Here is a 16,165-nt window from a genome sequence, read left to right on the forward strand (position 1 = left end):
GACACATTTTAGCTTTGTTCCTCAGGTCAGTATTATAAGCTGCAAAAGTTTCCCCTGGTTTCTGATCACTTGTATAAAAGAAATGCCTCTCTTATGTAATACTTGTCTTGGGGTTACACATTTCTCTGAATTTGCCCTTCAGACATTCTGGGTCTTCCCTTGATTCAGCCTGTACAACAATCTGGCAATTTTCACCTTCTCTCTGTCATATACTGCTGGTGTATACACAAATGAACGCTGTCTTTCAATAGCCTCTGACCCAGCTAGGTTTAACAAAATGAATGCCTTGGTGCATGCATCTTTGTCAGAATAAGCTGCTTGTATAAAAATATCATACTCTTGCTCAAATATTCTCCAATTCTCTGCAATATTCTGATCAAATACAAGTGGTGAGGGCATTTAAAATCCATCTGCCATATTAACACATACCAGTGAAGGGTTTTGCAATTATGCACGAACACACACACACACACACACATATAGATATGCCAGAAATTTATGCCGGTATTCGTAACTATGCCCAATAGCACAACAAGCCTCTGAATAACTGAGCTTTGCGGAATAAGTCTCTTGGGTACTGTAATACTCATGAAATTACTGTACTGCATGAATCAACTCTTATGAGTGTAAGAAACATTTCAAAATAACTGCACTGTGCGGATGAACTAGGCAGAAGAAGCTCAGAGTAAGAAACATTTTGAAGTTAGATAATTCTTTACAGTGCAAGAAACACTCTGTAATGGCTGCACTTTATGAATAGACACACCCATCCCAAGAAACTTTTCAAAATGGCTGTACTTTGACTGTACTTCACGAAATAGCTGCACTTTGCACACACATAAACTCTTCAGAATACATGCACAGTAATAAGCACACACTGTAAGCACTTTTACAGACTTTGAGATACTTTGAATAACTCGAGTTATGCCCTGAATGCAGTATGAAGTAGTAGTTATGCCAAAACACAGCACTTTGCCAAAAAACATGCAGTCGCTTTGCTGTATTTACACTTAATGTACCCTTTTTTGCCCTTATTATATTAGTTTTGCTTGTTTAATCTCTTTTCATGCCTGTTATACTTTTCTTGTGCTCGTTTTACTCTAAACATGCCCGTTTTGCTTTAAACATGCCCGTTTTGCAATTCCTAGGTAATTCCAACCCACTTATGTATTTTTCTGATGCTCATTTTATCATCTCTCTTAATTTTAAACATTTAGTTTAATCAATAAATGTTTTGTGCCTCCCGCTTGTTTAATAATGTGATTTGTGCCCTTGTAATGCTCCTTTTTATCTTTATATAAAATAAACTGCTCTTGCAAGTTTTCATTACCTTTGGCTCTTTTCTGGCCCTTGTTTGTGCTCATTTCTCTTGGTTTACCTGCACCTCATAGCTCTGGAAAGCAGTCTGTTGAATCCCAGTTCTGACACTATGTCGCTCGTCTAGTCAGAATGTAATAGACAAGACTCCCTGGGTTATGTTCAAGCAGCTTTATTATGTACAAACACATCAGGATTAAGGTGTAATAACGTGATTTATTTTATATATATATATATATATATATATATATATATATATATATATATATATATATATATAAGCTTGTTGTATTGCTTTTGAAGATGTACTTATCCTGGGCATTTGTGTGATTGCTGTCAAAAGGTATCACCTCTCATTTACCATTACCAAAATCACTCACATTGGTGTTAGTTTTATTACGTTATGCACATACCCAGTACCAACATTTATTAATGTAATGTATGTATGCGTGTTACCCAAGCGTGGCTTCTTAGTCCCTTTCCCTATTTTCATAGTTGACCAGGAAGCAGTTTCTCATTAAATTGATTTATTACCAGTTGCACATTTTGCAGGTCAAGAAGTATCTTTCATAATGTGGTTCCACACCTATTTCCTTGTTGCTTTTAAACCACTTTTTGTCCTTCGCTTGTATCCTTTGGACCCTTTTGATGGCTTGCTGAGTTCTAATGATGTCTGTGATGTATACAACCTGTATGACAGTTATTTTACAAATCTTAGCAGAATATTCTTGGGAGACCGTTGCATAAAAGTCAGTATGTGCTTGGCATCTCCAGAAAGGAACACAAACGACTGAGGAACTGACTACATCTGTGTCCACCTCACAGGGAGTTGTGAATGACTACATTTTTGAACACCTTATCAGAAACTGTGGTGTCAAATTGGACTACTAGTGGGGGTTCAGAAGGAAAGGGAAGTCCATGAGATGTAAGTCAGTTTGGAGTAGAATATTATAGGTTGTGCAACCTGCTGTAAAATGAACATCAGGCATCTGTTACAGTGAATTTTAGGTCATCTGTAATCAGATAAGGATTATTAGATTAAAGACTTGCATGCACTCATACACATGCATGTGCACCACACACTCTGCATCCCTTAAACACAGGCGCACCTTTTTTTTGTCTTGGTTGTCTGTAAAGGGTCACCATAGCAACACCCTCTATGAACACCATGGTACAACTGAATGAAATTTTGAAGTGCTTTTATATTATTACAGCAGTACTGAAGGACTCGCTTTATTTTTTTTTCATTTATTAAAGTACATTTTTGGTTACCAGCTATCAGCCAGCCCATTGACATACTTGCCCGTTGATAAGAAGTTAAGATGTTTGTCTAGCTGAAAATTCTTATACTTGCAGAGATATTGAAATGTAACACTGCTCTGTTGTTAAGGACAACAAACCCTCAACTAAATTCCATCACATTTCATTAAACCTGTGTAAACAAGCAGCCTTATCCTTACCTGTTGACAGATTGGCGTTATACCTCAGAGATGAATACAGGCACTATGGTATGACTTGAACTTCATTTCACAGAAGATGCATGCCTGTGTGAAAATCCTTGTCTTTCAGGAGATCTTCAGTGGAGTTTGCTACTGTATGTACTAGAATATGTATTAGAAGAAGCTCTGCATATCCAGATGTTTTTACTTTTGCTTAAGGAATTTTGCTGAACTTGGCTTCATCTCACTCTGCTTTGGTATAGTTTTAATTTTCTGCTATTTTATCTATAGTGTTGCTGGGAGTTTGTAGCCTTACTGTGTCTTATAGAAACAAGTGCATGTCAGAGGTTGTTTTCTGTCAGTTAAGTTTTTATACTTTATGTTGCCTGCCTGACTGACAGGAGAGGACAGCTGATTAGAACAGTAGTGATTCATTGGGTTTATATGCCATTGTTTGTCTTATGCTGTTTCTCTTTGGTTAGAAGGTAGATATTTGGTTTCCAAAACTACAGCAACAGGCTTATCCTGCTTTGTGGATGACTCTGTTTTAGGTGTCGCAGTCATCTTAGAGATGTTATTTCCAAGTCTCTGTTAATTACTTGAAGGATTAATTATAGTACTTGGAGCCTTAGTTATACTCAGTAAAGGGATTACATAGTTTTGCAAATTATGTCATTTATTACTAACTTATCAGTATGTCCCAGTACAGTGCTGACCTGGCCTGGCTGTAAGCATAGCTCTCAACATTCCATCTCCAAAATGGGGAACATTAGCTCTCATAATGTGGAACAGATGGGCAAAGTGTGGAACATACACTAATAGCTTTCTAACAGCTACAACTAGGAAGGCCAAAGGATGGTTAAAGTATGCTGGTTTTACTTATAAAAAAGATCTTTTAATGAATTAATATGATTCTTTTCTATTTACCATGGATATCAGTAAAAAAAAGTCCTAACACTGAATGTGTGGCAGATTGGAACTTTGAGGAACATGAACTTTTTAAGACCCCAAATGAGGTACGTTCCTAGTAATGAGGTACACTTGAGGGGTATGGCTCTAAGCCTGGCGTTAATTTTTGCCTACCCAATTTTATGTTCTGTTTTGAAACTTAAGCTAAATAATGGACTTTATTATAGGTAAATACTAGTATTCAGACTATTCCATGCCTACAAGTAATGGACAGTGACCTAAAGTGAGAATCAAGCTCTGTATCTTCTGTGTCCTGTATTTAGAAGATAAATACCTCAACTATTACACTAGCCTTAACCCCCTGTAGGGGTATAATATTTGGTGTTTATATTTTTTTGCATATGGAATTATATTTGGATTTTACATGTACATGTAAAATATTTTGTCATGAGTTATGAATCAGACGTTGGAACTTAGAAGATTTTGAACATGTTTCAAAGATCAGAATAGTTCACACTGATTTTATTAGCTACTTAAACTGTATTCAGAATGACCCCCTAAATTGTTTGCATGTATTGGTAAGTATTCTTGGATGCACTGTGTAACCCCTTGCTGTCTTTATATGTGCTGAGTATATCTTTATAGTATTAGAATGTACTACAATATGACATCTAATCTTTTTTCTACATAATTTATGTTCCTACTATTTGGTGGTGCTGAAATGTGTCCTTTTGAGTCAGTTTACTTTCAGTCCACACACTTAAAATTAGAATCATTAAGTGCCACTGCATAGGTTAAAGGACTTCCAGCATGCTCTTTTTGCTGGGTAATGTAGTTTGTGTTATCTGGTGAATTTTTTTTCAGTGCCAAGTACTGTTTCTGTCCGTAGGAGTCCCATTAGATGCCCTTTTCTTGAAGTGAGAAAATCTGATTTTTCACAGCCTGGTACTGGCATTCTAGTTAGGTTCCAGGTGGCACACTGACTGTGATTATCAAATGTCAAGTCATAGTCAAAGGTTTACACTTTATATGACTGCACAACCTATTGTGTTGTAGGCTTCCGTAGAGGAGTGCCAAGTCCCCTTTTAGCAAACACCATCCAAATAGTTTAAAAAGAAAGAAAAGAAAACACAATGTAGGTAGTGCTTGCATTAGTCAGTCCCTGAAAATTCCAAAAGGACTTAACTTGGGGTACATCACTGCACTAAGAATGACAGCATTCATGAAACTGGAATGACTCAGAGCAGCCTCTTGTCCCAGGTGTATCCTTTTAGATTTCTAAGCAGGATTAGACAATGGTCAAAATGTAGCTCTTTGTCTGATTGGAGAACTAATGTTCTCCAACAGGCCATTATTGAACAGGCAAAGCCTGGTAGAAGACACATTTTCCATTTCACATAAAAAACATGTTAAGCTGCCATGAAGCTCAAACAGACAAAAGAAAAAAATGGCTGACATCTTTTTACACTTACTAAATGTAGCTTTCTTTTTAGTGAGTGTAAAATAAAAAATAAATAAATAAAAAAAAACCTCAGCTATCGAAAGTAACTGCAGTAACAAAGACGTGCCATTTTACTTAAACTTGCTAAGTGAAGTTTAGAGAAGCTGTGTATAGCGAGTTGTAAACATAAAAAAAATACTTGTGTGTGAGAGAAGGTGTGTATGTGTGTGTTTGTGTGCATGTGAGAGAGAGAGAGAGGGCGCATGCTTTTCAACTACTTTCAAGAATTCAAATCTGAAGAGGCTTTTCATCAACATAAATTATTTAAACAGTAAGAATCATGAAACTGTAATGTCTAGCCTTATTGATGTAACTGTAATCCTCAGCAGTTTACCAAAAAATAATGGGCACAAATCAGGGAAGTTAGGCAGAATCAGGGACGGTTTGGGGGGGGGGGGTTGCAATGCATTGCATTGTATGATTTTTTTTTTCATTCATTTGATCACTATGGCAGGTGAGGTGTATTCAGTCAAGAAGGTATAGTTGCTAGAAAAATTGGGAGCGAGTGTTTCTTTTATGCTTGTGTGTGTGTGTGTAAGACTGTATTTATTAACAGCATGATTTAACCTGCACATAAGAATTATTGCATTTGTCATTGCTGCTGATAAATTGAAAGTGGTTTGAGTTTATTTTGCCTTTCTAGAGGCAGTAAGTAGTTTGTGTAACATATTGCTGAGAAATTAAATCTAAGATATAAGGAACATCAAAGTATAGTTTTCCTCACTGCAGTTGTTCAGATAGTTAAAAAATCAGCATTGCAAATTCATTCAGTAGTGCAGAGAAAAGATGTGGGTCATGTAACCTGTAATGTAATTCATGTGGTTTAGTTTCTGTATTACAAAAAAGGGGTTAAAATATATATTTGTTCGTGTTTTGGTGATGTGATTGTGGCATCATATTTGACTAAAAAATGCATGTTTCAGACATTTAAATGAGTTGTAGGTATAAAAAAGTGATGGTACATGATAGAGGAAGTGGTCGTTCAGAGCATTAAAGACAAGAACATTTTTGTATGTTGCACTTCACTGTTTTGAAAGTTTAAGATTTAGTAATTGTATTAAAGTGTAATCTCATATAAATGAATACTTTAATGACATGTTAATCTGTCACAGTATTATCTTTTATGATTTTTATAATTATGCTTTAATAATATTGTGTTTATTAGCTTTTGAAGCATTTTTGTGGTGGAAAGCACTTGCTGCACATTTTGTTGATACTTTATGTTGCATATTTGTCATTGAAACGTTAAGTGTGATGCAGTAAAGAAGCTGCTGTTATTTTTTGCCTAATGCTTGTGTGAGGCACATCAGTAGCCACATTTTGTTGTACTAATTTAGTTACATGAAGAGACGAATGTTCCTACTGCTTTGAGTCCTGCATTTCCATTTTCTTCAAAGAGATGGGTAACTTTTTCAGAAGTGATTCTACCATTTTTGTATTACATTGTTCATATTGTCTGGTCTGTAGTTACCAATCTCTGTCCTGCTCATGTTGTTATGAAGTGGAATTACATCTGCATTCCTATGGTTCAATGGGACTATCTCCTGTCCCACTGATAGAGTTATAAATGATTTTCCTAGTTCTGCACTTTGTTCCATTAGAACTCTTAAGATGAATCTCATTGAAATACCAAAACCATCTTTATTCTAATAATTTTGTCTTGCTGTTTTGGCTGTGAAGTTGGTTGGATCAACTCCCCAACCCAACCAGAATATTTCTACTCTCAGTCATGGTTATTTTCCATCTTGTTATGAAATTTAAGTGGAGCAGTCATTCAGTATTTCTGCCTTTTGTCTGTCATTCACTTTACAGTTTTCCTTCCCAGTTTTAGTATAAATGAAACTCTCGCTCACTGATTGTAAAGCAGGTGTATGTGCCAGAATCATTAACCTCAGGTTACTAGAGTGGAGTGATCCTCAACACTTCGGAGTGGTTATCTTTCCATGGTAGATAATTAAAGAGCAGCTTTTGTCTGGAAATGAGGCTGCAGTAAATGCTCCGTTTTTCGTAATGTAAACATTTGCAGAGAATTGTGGCTTGCTGTAATCTATGTTGACAATGCTTGGTTGAATAGGTATGCAGCATGGAGCTTGGTTCAATAACGTCAGTAAGAGATAAGATGGTTTAAGAGCCCTAATGCCATCCTAGGCATATGGCTAATGTGAGAAAGGTGATTACTGACAGACACTTGGAAACAGAATGTCAATTTTTTGCACTTTTCTACAGACATATTGAAAACAGAACTTTGAAAGTCTGTTATCCCTGTATAATGCTTGAATAGTACATTTCTTGTAGTAGAAGAGTACAATATTGCATGTTGTGATATTTACTGAATTTTAACTTTTGGGGAATGTGGCAGAAAAAAGCATAGTCTTTCAGTACTTTTCATCTACTCTGCTTGCTGCAGAGGTTAATTTAACTGTACAGTGTTAAGATTCAGTTGGTTTATTCAACATACATTATGCAGACGTCATCATCAAGTTGACATTTTTTTGATAAAGAAGTAATTTTGATCATGAATGCATGCCTCCTTTGTGCTAACTTCAGTAACTTTATGCTTCATTACATTTCTAACTGTGCAAAATTCCTTAACAAGATTTGCACATAGTAATGTGTATGTGCTAGAAAAAATTCAACACAAGGTCCCTGAGGAAGCCCTAAAGGTAAGTGTCTGCAATGCCATGCCAAGTCCTGTAGTTTGTTATTTATTTGTATTCTGTTTGTGGGAGCTGTATATGTTTTTGTTTGAGTTTCCATCTAATCATGAATAACAAGATAGATTGGACTGGCTTTGTGCTAGTAAACTACCTGTGCTCTTTTAACATACATTTATTTCCTTAACTGCTATACCATTTGTATTTTTGTCACAGTGATTTGTTTCTTTGCAGAATGGATTTGTTTTGCAATTTTACATGTTGACTACAGGGTATATTTGCTGCAGCGTAAAATGTTCCATAAGTTTATACAAGTTCTTAGACATTAAATGCATGGCAGCTGATCTGCAAATTTAATTCATTTGTTTACGTAGCTTTGGTTTCCAGGACAGAACACTGGTTGGTTATATGTTGATTTCTGGTACTATCTTTATGGTTGCCTGGCATCATGGATGTTGTAGATTTACAAAATTGCAGTTTTATTTTATTTTAATAAAAAAGTAGTATGTAGTAGCATGAATGTCTAAGGTATAGTGGTTACAAATGTAGGTTCATTTAAAATTTAAGTAGCTTTGAAAGGAGAGATCAGTTGGGAAGGCCCACCCCCTTAGTTTATAAATTATCTTCTGTTTCCTCCCTTCCCACATAGCTAAAAAAAATTGCACTTCATTCAGCTGCTTTTACTGTGTTTTGTGTTTCTTCCTAATTAACTACTTTATTTTGCTTTCACTGCTTGTTCTTGAAAGTGTCTAATTGCATTTATTCTGCTGCATTTATTACTGCTTGTTAGTAGTCTGATTAAATTATAACTGCTATGCTTAGCCTGTTAGTTTTGGTTTAAGCACTTGGGCTTCAGGCCACTTGTTTTACACTAAAAAGGTTTGTAGTCTACTCTGTTGTGGCAGGAGAGGTAGCTTATATCCTTCTAACTTGGGAATTGCTGGTTGAAGGCTTATTGTGTCCATTATTCTAAAACTGTGTTAGTTCTGGTTTACGTGCTTGGGCTTCAAGCCAGTTATTGTACATTAAAAAGGTTTGTGGTCTACACTCTTGTGGGAGTAGAGAGTAGCTTCTGCCCTTCTGAGCTGGGAATTGCTGGTTGAAGGCTTATTGTGCCTGTTGTTCTAAGTATCTTAGTTCTGGTTTAAGCACTTGGGCTGTAAACCAAGTATTTTAAATTAGGAAGGTTTGTGGTCTAGACTCTTGTGGTGGGAGAGTGTAGCTTACACCCTTCGAAGCTGGGAATTGCTGAAGGCTTATTGTGCCTATTCTAAGTGTCTTTGTTCTGGTTTAAGAACTTGGGTTCCAGACCAGGTATTTCACACTAGAAAGGTTTGTGAACTACATTCTTGTGTGAGTATTGCACTGAATTGCTGCTTTACTTAAACCTTTTTTTTTTTTTTTTTTGCTGTTGTGACTGTGATTTTCTGCACTTTGAATTTGTAGTACTTCTGTATTTTATAGCACAGGCTAAATTCAGGCTTGCTGAATCTAGACTGTTTGGTATCATTTGAGCACTAAAACCAGCCATCTTACACTAAGAAGGCCCCCCTGCACCCTTGTAACAGACGTATGCAACCAAGGACCCATCTGAGTTGGGGACTGCTGGATTAAGGCTCAGTCTTGGGCTTTCCCTTTGTTTACTTAAAATCATTTAACTTCACTTCCTTTTAAGCATTGTGTTTGCACAAGTTTGCAGTCAGTTATCAGAGCTGCTCAGAGATTGCACTAATTCCCTGCAAGCAACTCAGTTGTGCATTGTGAAGCAGTCACACAGTTTTCTGCCTCTAGCCCTCCACAGAATAGCCACTTTTTGTTAGTCTTCCAGCAAAAACTGGTCCATCGAGCCCATTTCCCAATAGTTACTACAGTATATACCTGCCATAACGGACGGACAGTTACCTACCATTTCTCCAGTCAGGCTGATTCACATGGGCATCCTGAGACAATGTAGCAATTGCCTTATGTATATTGACAACCAGTTAATCCTAAAACAAACAAATGCAGCATGTGAGAGATGTATGTATACTATGAAATTGGAATCAAATCTCTCATTTAACAACAAACCAGATATCAAATAGGTTGCCATCTCACACACACACACACACACACACACACACACACACACACACACACACACACACACACACACTTCACTTCTTGCACATAACAAGCTCACAACCCATTAACCCACATACGTGGAGGTACTCGCTAGAAGCTTGCCTAAAGATCAGAGACCTCCCAAGTGCAAACCTACTGCAGACCCAATACAATCCACCATACATAATGCACAAAACAGTGTCTCAGCCAAAAAGCCCCCAAGGCAAAACACCTCAAAACCAAATGTCTTGGTCATAGGCTACTCCATAATGAGACACACAGATGTCCCCCTCACCAAACTGGACAGGGAGAATGTCACAGTCAGCTGCCTGTCAGGTGCCAGGATCCATCAGATCATGAATGTACTCGGGTCTCTCAACAGCAAGTACCATTTTAATTCTGTCATAATGCATGTTGGAGTGAATGACTTGAGACGTACCTCACTGAACTATATGAAGAAAGACATGATTGAACTCTCAGATTGTGTCCCAGCAGGTATGTCCCTGGCCCTAAGCAACATTCTACCTTCACCTAGGATGATGCCTCAGTATAAACAAAAAATGATTGACTTCAGCAATTGACGTAGCTTCTGGTATCCATCCGGAGGATCCAGTATCTGTCAGCCTGAGAAGATATGGTCGACAGACCATGCTGCATTGCCAGAGATGGTCTTCACTTCTCACCTCTTGGCTTTTGATTACTGGCAAAGGTGGTTGCCTTCCCCATACTGCCTTTTTAGGCAATGTCATAACAACAAAATTCCCGATGTAAAAAAATCCACTAGAGACAAACTGAAGGTTATGCTGCTTAATGTTAGGAGCCTAAATTGGAAAGTGCACTCACTGGAAGCACTCCTTACCTTGGAAGATGCCGATGTCTGTGCAGTCATAGAGACATGGTTCAAGGATGCAGAAAGCACCTCGGCCATGCAAGACTACAATGCCTTCCAGACATTCAGACCTCAAAATGAGCATGGAAGAACTAAAGGCGGAGGTATATCCATCTTCTTTAAAGACAAATATACCTCGACTAGTCAAACAGTATGACTCTCTAGAGCTACACCTAGTCCAACTAACTGTAGGTAAAAACCCTTTTCCATATCACTGTTAGCTGTAGGTCTCCCACCATGAACCTCGAGAACCACTTTGCCTACCTGGACCTACTTGAGTCACTCACATACAGCCAAACACCTTGGTCATGGGTGATTTCAAGTATCCTTCCATCAACTGAGAGTCATATGTGAGCGCAAACATGCTCACCATAAGGTTCCTGGATTTTGTTAATTCAAATACTCTGGAACAGATAGTCTGCACCCCCCACAAGGGGCACAAATGTGCTACACTTAGTACTTGCCAACATAGGGGGTGTCTGCACGACTCCCTGTGTGTTGCCTTCCCTGGTAAGGTCTGATCATAAATCAGTCTCATTCAAAGTAATGATCATACCTAACCACCCTCCCCTCAAGAGCAAAAAGAATGAAAAATTTCTCCAAAACAAACTATAGCCTTCTAAGAGATGGCATAAATAGTTTCAACCCCCCCCTGCTACCACTGTCAACAATGACTGCTATACAGAGGTGTACACAAATGCCCTGTATAAACATCTATACAAATGTATAGACTCAGCTGTACCTGAACGGATCAAAACAAGGTTCTCACATAAAAACAAGACACCCAGGTGGATAGCAAGCATAAATAGGTTATACAACAAGAGGAAGAAACTAATGTCTAAGAACATGAGGGAACTGACTCAGCAGAGGAAGAACACCCTCCACACCTTGACCAAGCAAATTCGATAACTTGTAAAGTCCTCTAAAGCCAATTGCGAAGATAAACTAGCATCCCTCCCTACCTAAGGGTAAGCACAAGGCATTCTTTAGCTACATCAGAAATGTAAAAGGTAAGGCCCAGCTTTGTGCTGAACTAGTAGTGGACGGTACCACTGATACTGACCCTGAGGACATTGCCTACCTGTTAGCAGACAGATTTGATGCAAACTTCACCCCCTTATTCCCGCCAGACATACCTCAAAGCATACCTGTCACCAGTCATCTACCTAGTATCTCCAAAGAGCAGGTCATAACTGCACTCTCCATGGTCAAAAACACAACCTCTATGGGACCGGTTAGCATCCCAGGCTGCCTACTAAATGGTCTAAAACAGCCGAACCACTTGGAACTCTCTTCAGCCACAGTGTAAGTATTGGCTTTGTTCCAGCAGAGTGGAAAACAGGAACAGTAATTCAAAGGGGGTCCATCAAACAACCCTGGGAACTATAGACCCATAAGCCTAACTAGCTTTATCTGCAAGGCCATGGAGAGAATCATCATGGACTTTATCAACAAAGACATATGCAACCTTCAGAATCTTGATCTGACCCAATTTGGCTTTGTTAAGGGTAGATCATGCTTATTAAACCTGGTGGACTTCTTCGAAAATGTCACCAAAGCCCTGGATGAAGGCAAAACAGTACATACAGCCTATCTTGACTTAGCCAAGGCTTTTGACACAATCCCCCACTCAGGCATCATTGAGAAACGTACCCAGCTGGAAATTAACCCATATGTCACTAGATGGGTTGCCAACTGGTTCAGTGACGGAATGCATACAGTCAAAGTTGGGGATTCCACCTCTACCAGCAGACCAGTTACCAGTGGTATACCACAAGAGTCTCTGCTGAGCCCCCTACTGTTTAGAATCTATTTCTCAGAAGTCCAGGCGAAAATAGATGGCCTGTGGCTTACCAAGTTCGCAGTTGACTGCAAACTGGGTGCAATCATTGAGTCCCCCAACGATGTTGACATACTACAGAAAGGGCTTACAAAGACAAACAATTTTTGCGAAAGCCACAGACTTGAACTAAATGCAAAATAATGTATCATCCCTTTCGGCAAAGGGAAAGTCCCTGCAAATTACAGTATTAACTGTAACCCCCTTAGCTCAAACCTTGTGGTAAGAGATTTGGGAACACAGGTTGATAGCAACCTTAACTTTGATCAACATGTGTCCACAGTGTTAAGGAAGCTTTTCTCTGTTGCAGATCTCATAAGTAAGGGCATCACATCCAGACCTAAGGATGTTATAACTCCCCTGTACTCATCTCTTATCATACCTTTTATAGAGTAGAACTCTCCCTTCTGTATGTACCTCACCAGGCACCTACAGCAGCTAGGGAGACCTCAGAAAATTCAGGGCCTTCAACTCATGACCTACATGGACAGACTGAAGGCCCTGTCACTGAACTCTGTATCTTACAGGCTGCTGAGAGGTGACTTGTGCCTGGCCTATAACAGTCTCGGACCCTGCCCTAAGTGAAATGCTACACATCCGCAAGTCAAATGGGACAAGATTCACTCCCTCTAGGAATCTTAACGTAGCCTGCGACAGGATATGCTGGAAAGACAGATATGTCTCCTAGAGATTGCCACTCCTCTGTAACAAACTCCCAATTCACATAAAACAGAGCTCCTCAATGACCTTATTTAAGAGTAACTTGGACAACTGGATGGGAGACCACAAATTTACCCCGGGGGTGTCACTTCTATCCCTCTTGGATTAGGGCAGTCGGTGCTGATCATAGACTCGCACTACAGATATAGACCATACAACTTGGTCATAGGTTCATAGGTTCATAGGTTCATACTAGGCTATCTGCCCAAGGGCATTTATAAGCCTAGCCCATAGTTATGTGGCTTTCGCCACCCCTTTAGTTTGAATAAAAACTATGCCTATCATTTTGCTGTGCCTCTGTCAAGCAGTGACACTGAAGTAATCCCTGGGGTATATCTGCAATCTCCCATCCATTGGTCAAGATTCCTCTTGAACAAGGCCAGAGAGGTGCTCTGCCTCACATGTACCGGGATTTTGTTCCACAGCATAGGGAGTCTCTGGGTGCAGAATCTGTCCCTCCAGCACGTTCTATTTATAACCGTGTCAAGGTTTAAGTCTCCCGCCCTTGTGGTTCTGAGGGATCTAGATTTTTTGAGGTGAAGCATATTCATCAAATCTGGGTTTGACATGGCCTTATATGTCAGGCACAGGTCACCTCTGAGCAAGCGGTATGAGACTGAATAGAGCTGGAGTTCTTTCAGTCGGGCAGCATAAGACATATTTTTGAGACCCTTTATCCTTTTGGTGAGGAACTTTTGGGGGCCTTTCAAGCTGCAGCAGGTGTCTGGTCAGATACATTCGACATTGTACTCAATCATAGGTCTAATGAGTGATGAGTACAGGGGACGATGACCTCCCTTGATCTAGATGTGAATCCCTTCATGATCAGGTGGGCGATATAGAAGGTTTTCCTAACTACTTTAGCAACATGAGTGTCAAGCGAAGGCTACTGTCAACCTGGGTCCCCAGATCTCTGATGACTTTTCTGTGCTCAGTGGATTGCCACCTATATGGTAGCTAGGGGTAACCTTGTTTTTCCCGAAGGGTATGACTATGCATTTTTGGCGTTTAACTTCAGGCCATGGCTCTGGCACCAGTTATCCGTTTCTGTGAGGCCCTTCTGGAGGATATCTGTGTCAGATGTGTTTTCGACTATGGCCCAGTTTGCAGTCATCTGCAAACTTTGTCAGCCATAACCCTCCTGTGTTTGCTTGTACTTCAGAAAAGTAGATGCCGAACAAGAGTGGACCCAGGACTGAGCCTGTGGGACACCACTTGTGACAGGCTTTGAGTCTGACATGGCTCCAGCAACTCTGACCCTGTGGGTTCTGTCACTTAGCCAGTTTGCAACCCATCTTGTGATGTATGGGTTTACATTCAAGCTGATGAGTTTTTCGATGATACCTGAGTGGGGTATTGTGTGAAGGCCTTTGCCAGGTCGAGGTAGGCTGTATGGACTGCCTTTCCCTCATCAATGGCCTTGGTGACTGTCTCGAAAAAGTCAACCAAGTTTAAGAGGCAGGATCTGCCTTTGACAAAGCCAAACTGGGTTGGATCCAAAGTCTGCAAGTTCCCTATGTCTTTATTTATGAGTTCCATTATGATCCTCTCCATGGCTTTGCAGATAAGGCTTGTCAAGCTAATGGGACGGTAATTTCCAGGGTCTGTGGAGGCACCGCCCTTATGAAGTGGGACCACAGTCGCCGTGCGCCACTCCTTGGGTACGTATCAGTAAGGGAACAAGGGGTATAACATGACTAGGCTTATAAAGGCCATAGGACCAATAGCCTAGAAACCTTCTATGAACCTGTGAAGAGTATGCAGAAATGTGGAAAAGTAAAGTACAGAAGTATGATAAAAACAAACTATTTTAAATAGAAAATATTAATTAAGTGTTCAAGAGCAGGGACAGCAGAAGTAAATTATTTGAAAAGATTTTTATATGCTCTTCTTTCGGCTTTTTCCCGGTTAGGCGTCGCCACAGTGGAACTTTGGTCCGCTAATGATTGGCAGTAGATTTTTATGGTGCTGAGGTGCCAGCCCGACGCCCAACCTTCAATGAAGGCACGCCCATTCACGCATGTTTTTCGAATGCCACTCGACCGCGGGGAGGACATGCAGACTCCACACAGAAGGTGCTCCAGCCGAGAATCGAACGGGAGAACCTCTTGCTGTGAGGCAACAACACTACCGCTGCACCACCGTGGCTCACCTTGAAAAGATTTTTATATACTCAATGTAAAATATTCAAAACCTTCACGTTAATCTGTTAAGGGCCTGAAAATGTATATCCCTCAAAGTAAACAGTACTGTTTCACCTACTCAGGAACAAAGCCACCTCTGTCTTTTCTCAAGCCTGTTTCATCTGCTCAGGAACAAAGCCAGCTCTGTCTTTTCTCAAGCCCAATATACACTACTTATGAACTTATTTTTATTGCACATGTCTGTGTTACTATTTGTGTGCCAAAAAATAGAATGTTTATACCACACATAATTTTTGTGCTGCAACAAAAGTTTCTTCTTGTGTGTTCTGTAAAAAAATCATGACCAAAAATGGACCATTTTGTCCTATTCCGTGTACTACTTTAGCAATGTAAGAATCATGTAGTTAGTAACCATCCCTTAATGCTTCCAGAGGTGAGATCTGACAGCTGTATTTAACGTGTAGACCTGCATGTTCAACAGGAAATGTAACCAGACATCCGATATAGCCACCCTGCCTAGGTTTAAATCCAACTGTATACAGACCTTGTGATTTGTGAGTAGAAAATAAGATGCACTTTAAAGTCCTAAGGTTATTGTTTTAAGTTTTATGTTTACACTGCTTAGATGGGCAGAGGGCATGCTGGGTTGTAT

The 16,165-nt window shown here is 39.5% G+C and overlaps 1 protein-coding gene across 1 annotated transcript in view; it reads left to right on the forward strand.

Moving 5' to 3' along the window:
- CEP170B (centrosomal protein 170B) overlaps window positions 1-16,165 on the forward strand; it is a 1,277,870-nt gene that overhangs the window by 582,058 nt on the left and 679,647 nt on the right. The window contains exon 5 of the mRNA XM_044074358.1: window positions 7,771-7,829. Within this exon, the coding sequence (XP_043930293.1) occupies window positions 7,771-7,829 (59 nt within the window). The remainder of the gene's footprint in view (window positions 1-7,770; window positions 7,830-16,165) is intronic.

Source organism: Protopterus annectens, chromosome 6.part0 (genome assembly GCF_019279795.1).
Source record: "Protopterus annectens isolate FY-2018-M chromosome 6.part0, PAN1.0, whole genome shotgun sequence".
Taxonomy (NCBI): Eukaryota; Metazoa; Chordata; order Ceratodontiformes; family Protopteridae; genus Protopterus; species Protopterus annectens.